Source organism: Cynara cardunculus (assembly GCF_001531365.2).
Source record: "Cynara cardunculus var. scolymus isolate 2C chromosome LG 2, CcrdV1, whole genome shotgun sequence".
NCBI classification, from domain to species: domain Eukaryota; kingdom Viridiplantae; phylum Streptophyta; class Magnoliopsida; order Asterales; family Asteraceae; genus Cynara; species Cynara cardunculus.
This window is the reverse complement of record NC_037529.1, coordinates 2,937,787-2,943,983: the sequence shown is the minus strand read 5'-3', so window position 1 is coordinate 2,943,983 and position 6,197 is coordinate 2,937,787. Positions and strand designations below refer to the sequence as shown.

Below are 6,197 nucleotides of genomic sequence, written 5' to 3'. Positions count from 1 at the left end.
TCCTTTCCAGTTCTTGCTCTATTATATCCTATCTGGACATCAAAGCACCCTAATTTATTTGGGGTTGGTCGTATGTGGATCTTTTCTCTGCCCTAAGGGTTGAATGTAGCATAAGAACCTAAGGAAACCAAACGAACCCAGTAAAACCTACACGGAATTGGGGCCTGAGGGATAAGATGTACGCAAACTTGGCCTTTACCTAAAGAGTAGTTTTTTCGGTAATGTCGAATGCATAATCTTTATACTAAGTCTATGAAATGCAAATCAAAAGGACCATTTTTATAACGGTACCCACATAGATTCATGGTTTGGGTACCATCTGAAATACATGTCTTAAAACACAATTTGGACATCCACAAATAACTTACTACTTTTTTGTTTCTAAAGCAATGGATAAATAAGAAACATTTAAGAGTTTTACATAGCTAGACTTGATCATTTCTCCTCTATATATGTTGGAACCCCTCTGCTCTTCTCAATGACTCTTTTAGAGAATAATCTATCCGGGTTTCACATATCCTCACAAGAAGCACAAAGGCACAACATTCTAGGAAACACAAAACAATACAAACAAGGTAAGCAATTGTGACGAGTTGGGGTTGTGATGTAGTGGTTGAGGTCTTGGGGGTTGTGGTGGAATATCCTATCGGCCTAGGGTTCGATTTTAGGCGTACACAACAATTGTGGCCATTGTGTTTATGAGGGCTGATTTCTTGCGGTCACAATTTGCCGGGATTTGTCCAGGTATAGCCTGGGACACCCTTCCCAAAAAACGACCGTTTCCTTCATTAGTTCGAAGTGATCCCTATGATGGAAAATGTATAAGACATGAAACTTTCATTAGATGTGTCGTAATCGCAAGAATGTGATGAACTTTGCAGGAAAGGATGCAACCGATGATTTCGAAGATGTGGGCCACAGCACGACTGCTAAATCGATGATGGATGAATTCTATGTCGGGGATATCGATACAGCAACGATCCCCAGCAAGGTTGAGTACACAGCTCCAAAGCAGGCTCACTACAACCAAGACAAGACGACCGAGTTCATCATTAAGATTCTGCAATTCTTGGTTCCATTGCTCATCTTGGGTGTCGCTGTCGGGATCCGGTTCTATACCAGATCGGCAGCTTAAGATCCTGATTCGGGTGGTTCAGATCTCTTTCCTTTTTAAGTCTGTTGTTAAGTTATTTGAGTTATTTGAGTTCTTGTTTCCTGCATCTTGAAACAAGTCTATTGTTATAAGAGTATGGCTGGTTTTAGTGACTTTAACATCGGTTCGTCTGAACGTGTAGACAAGTCTATAGGTCATTTACTGCGTGAGCATGACAAAGACCAGTTTTTTTATCTGGTAAGAAGCATAGTAAGGTTCGAGAATTTTACGTGATAAGTGATGGAGGAGACTCCTACCTGATAAGCGTTTAATGAGTACAAGACGCTTACTAACAATCTATTTTGATGGTTGAGAATGTTTTTTGATAAGGTAACCCGGTAAACATTTGGTAAACGGTCCTAAGTTTAAATACAAATTATAACCTTGAAACATATGACAAGTCTGACTTGAATTCATGTCGAGCTTTTTGAGTTTTCTAGCCAATGTTACCTTGTTGCTAATATAAATCTTACTGTAACATCCCAAGTTAACGGTACTAAATATTGTCTGTTTTTCTCACACTTAGACTCATGGTTTTAAAACGCGCCTAATAGATTTCCGACCAACGTGGGATCTTAAAATCCACCCCTTAGGGTCCCGAAGTCCTCAAGGACAAACCAGCCTAGTTCCCGACTCTAATACTATTTGTAACACAGGCTACTCGTACCTGATAACGATATTGTCAACTTTGTCCACACCTGAACTCATGGTTCTAAAACGAGTCTGATAGATGATGTGTCCTATCCCTATAAGCCAATTTTAATTCTCTCCCAAACGGTGTGAAATCTTACACTTACGTGGTTCTTAAACAACAATCAAACAAAAACATTGACAATATTACTTGGTCGTTAAACAAACGGGTAAGATCTTAAGCGGCAACTAATAACAACCAGGTATGATCATCTCCGTCAAAAAAACTTACCTAATCTTACCCAGTTTCTTACCAACAACTGGGTAAGATTAGTTGTAATTTAAACACCATCAAGTTTAGCTCAAGTTAGGGATAATCTATAATCATTTACCAGTAACCGTTTACCAACAAGAGTAACCAACCTTACTTATTTATCGTGTAACAACCATCAAATTGAGTTATTGGTAAGCGTCTTTTACCTTAAAACGTCTTCTTTTTCACTTACTAGGTAAGATTCTCGTTTTTTGCTATACTCCCCCAGTAAAGTAAGGGCCTATTTGTTATCAGCTTAATGAGACTCACAGCTTATTTGATCAGCTATACATGGATGTCTGGTAGTGGTCTAATAAATGAGTTTTATGCAAAAATCCAAGTGTTTTCCAATCTTGTCTTTCCCAATTAAAAAAATGCTCATTCTATCTATAAAAAATTCTCTCAAACAAAAATCTTTCCTATTTACACAGACATATTAATTCATAAAAACGTCTTTATCCATACAGGACTTAATGGAAAACCAACCAAACAGCCCTAAGTGACACCCAGTAAACACTTACCGTGTAAACGTTCGGTAAACTTGCTTCATTCTGTCCTCACTGTAACCTTAGAATCTGTTCTCTGTGAATGCCTTGATGGAGAACTTGATCCTCTTGAAGAAGAACTATGCCCAAATAGATGAAATTTACCTATTCTCTTCGAGAACGAACTCATAAACTTTCGTGAGTTCGATTTTTCCATGGTCCTCTTCATCGACACATGTTCCTTCTCGAAATCGTTCAATCGCATTCTCAACCGAGTCAACTCGAGCTTCAACTCGCGGTTTTCGCGCCTCAATGATGCATAGTTGTCTTTTGGAGACATGGCGGCGCTGAGAGCTCCGCTGTTGATCCGCCACGATTGGTGGTGGACCGGTGGTTTCAGGTGGTTGTCGTCAGGGTAACTGCAGCCTAATGCGTTTCTCAGGCTTAGCTGCTCGATGTACAGAACTTGAACGATGGATTGAAGAGGAAGGCGTTCGTTCTGGGCGGCGTGTGCGCCAGCTTCCGGTGAGAGTTTATGGAAATCGATTAATTTGCAGAGCTTCTTCTTGTCGAATTCCGATAGACCCTGGTGAGCCTGCAGGTTTAGTTTTGTAAGAATGGTATCGAAAGCACAGAAAAAACGGTTAAATCGTATCTGATTTTGCATTGAAATCACATGTGATTACAGAACACGGTCTATGCAATAGTGAGCGGGCGGCTTGGCTCATGACCTCGTGAATCACAAGGGATTTTACACATGATTATGGAGTAAAATCACATTCGATTCGACCTTTTCTTTTCTTTGGTTGTTATTCTCGTAAGAACCTGACTATATACATGTATATAGTTATATATATAAAGGTTGGGTTCGAGTGAGAAGGAGAGTTAAAGTGAGAAACGTAAGAAAGATCTCCACCCTTGAATGCATATTAGGATGAGATGCACCGGATCAATCCTCGTATCAAACACGATTGATGGGTGGGTTTGAAATTAAAAGATCCTACGATCGTATAAAACAGTCTTTTATGATATTAAGACATATTTGACGACCTATAAAACAGATTTTGTTGTGCTAAATAGCATCAAAAGCATGTATATAAAAAACGTACTTTGAGATAAACATCGATGGATCGATACAGACCGTCATGAACCGTGCGAGCGTGTGCCGGCAAACTTTCCGCAACAGCGATGAATTTAGAGAGTTTAAGGTTCGTTTCCGGTGCGATTTCAGCGAGATAATTGTCGACCAGCCTCGAAACTTTGACTAAAGCCGTTTGCGATGGTGAACCAGGCCCATCGGACTCGAACCCTGAACCATCGCCATCACCGTCACCATCTTCCATTTCATCATCACTATCATCTTGCTGTGAAAAACTAACCAGAATCCTATGAACCACATCGACATCAAACAACGTATCATCTGCATGCCGGAAAGACGGAATCAGAAGATCATCAAGCGTTGCTATGTCTAACTGCGACCCGATCCGTCTCTCGAGATCGATCCGACACGCTGCGGTGCAATCGAGCATCACCGCGGTCCGCAAAAGCCCGAAAAGGAAACTTAACGGCACCGCAAGTTTCTCGACCGGAAGTAAACTGACAATGGTCTGTACCACGATTCCTTCGTGACTTGAACCACCATGACTCCCGGTTTTCTTACCGTTCAGATTGTATAAGCTCGTTAACTCTTTTTCGGCATAACTCATGAGCGATTCACCGATACTTTCCGGCCTCACCCCTCTACATTTCATCGCGTTCATAACTCTTTGATACAAATCAACTCGAAGAACCGATAAATCTTTGATCCACCAATCAGTTTCACCCTTCACTTGCCGACTCATATGAAGCCGGCCCGAGCTACTATACTCGAGTCTCGAGAAACTCGACGCGATTTGCTCGACACAAGCCTTGGAAGCGATAGCATCGATGCATCTAGTGACTATATTTAGATCATCGGCTAATGGGAGCAAATTTTCGGATTGTTTCAAGACCTCAACAGACATTTCGAGATTCTTGGTGACCACGGTGTCGAGATACTCGTTGGCACGGGAACTGAGGTTTCGGGTCGAGAAATCCTCGGTCATTTCTAGGTAATCGGCGATGCAACATAGCTGAGCAACGTTCGATGATGTGATCTCGAAATTGATACCGTAGCAGAATTTAGCAGCCTGCTCAAATGTCTCGATACCTCCTGGTAAACTAAGAAGTTCTACCTTCGATATCGCGTTTTCCCGGTGTTCGGATACCAGTTTTCGGATTCGGCCACATCGAGAAACAAGAGGGAACTGCAAAAAGAAAGTGATCAAACCTTTATATTACTTAAGTTTATACGATCAAACGTCTATATCAATTAAGTTTATACGATCAAACAATTATTCTGATACCAGTTTTCCCAAAAAATATTATATAAAAAGGATAAAAAAGTCGTTTTATTTTAAAAGTGCGATAAAAAAACTTGGGCAAATTGTTCAAAAGAAGCTAATTTGATCTCCTTTTTCACTTTATAGCATCTTTTTCAACTTATGGGCCGAAATAGCCGGAGATAATACAAGTTGCACTTTTTAATATAATATTCAGAAAAAGCAGACTTTCTACAAGTCACAAAAGTGCTACTACGGTAATGTCTACATGAATGAGCAAAAAGTAGATATTACACAACTAGCACTTACGCAACTTGTGTAATGTCTATTTTTTCTTAATATTATACTGCAAAAAGGCGATCATGCAAGTTGTGGTTACTTCTATCATCTCATGCTATTTCTGTCAATTTATTGAAAATGTGGCTATAAAGTGAAGAGATGAGACTTGATTGGCTATTTCTATCAATTTTCCAAAAACTTGTTAAAGATGCCAAATATAACACACACACACATATATATATATATATATATATAACATTAATAAGCATTTAGCTAAAATATATGTATATATATATATATATATATTTAGGATTACATGAGACCAATGGTTTTTCGTGAGACCCGTAAGACCAATTCTCAACCATTGGATTAGATTTACAATCGTCAGATCTGAACATTCATAAATGCCACGAGACTTCTCAATAATTACAAAATTGTCACCTTGCAACTTTAGACCATTAGATCATTAGCTTATAAAGTTGATCAATGAACATAAATTGTTCTTACATGTCTCACGAAAAACCTTTGGTCTCACGTGAACCCAACCCTATATATATATATATATATATATATATAGGTTGGTTATTATACAACGTCCATTTCATTTGATTAATATGTGATTTTATAGAAGTTTTTATTGTTTCCCAATATAAAGTATCGATCATAATTAATGAACCATATTCATCTTCCATAAATATTTAATTCATAATAAATGAACTCTCATCATTTCCATAAATATCTCAATTTATTGGGTTGCATTGGTTGTACAAATAGAATGAGTTGTATTTGAACCAAACTCTCTCTCTCTCTCTCTCTCTCTATATATATATATATATATATATATATATATACTATATTATAAAGCATTTGACTAAAACTCTTAAAAACTCTTAAACTCGTTTATCCCTAAAAGATTTCATCCCATATATGAATTCGTGTAACTAACTGCAGATAAACACAATCAAATACATGATAAA

General features: G+C 38.4%; 2 protein-coding genes across 2 annotated transcripts in view; one reads left to right on the top strand and one right to left on the bottom strand.

Annotated features, from left to right (window-relative positions):
• Nucleotides 1-1,313, top strand: part of LOC112506732 (cytochrome b5) — a 3,167-nt gene extending 1,854 nt beyond the window's left edge. The window contains exon 3 of the mRNA XM_025110974.1: nt 882-1,313. Coding sequence (XP_024966742.1) covers nt 882-1,135 — 254 coding nt within the window. The 3' untranslated portion in view covers nt 1,136-1,313. The remainder of the gene's footprint in view (nt 1-881) is intronic.
• A 1,258-nt stretch (nt 1,314-2,571) lies between these two features.
• LOC112508014 (BTB/POZ domain-containing protein At5g48800) overlaps nt 2,572-6,197 on the bottom strand; it is a 7,698-nt gene continuing 4,072 nt past the window's right edge. Inside the window, exons 3-4 of the mRNA XM_025112792.1 lie at nt 3,691-4,866; nt 2,572-3,176 (exon numbers count right to left, since the gene is read on the bottom strand). Coding sequence (XP_024968560.1) covers nt 2,643-3,176; nt 3,691-4,866 — 1,710 coding nt within the window. The 3' untranslated portion in view covers nt 2,572-2,642. The remainder of the gene's footprint in view (nt 3,177-3,690; nt 4,867-6,197) is intronic.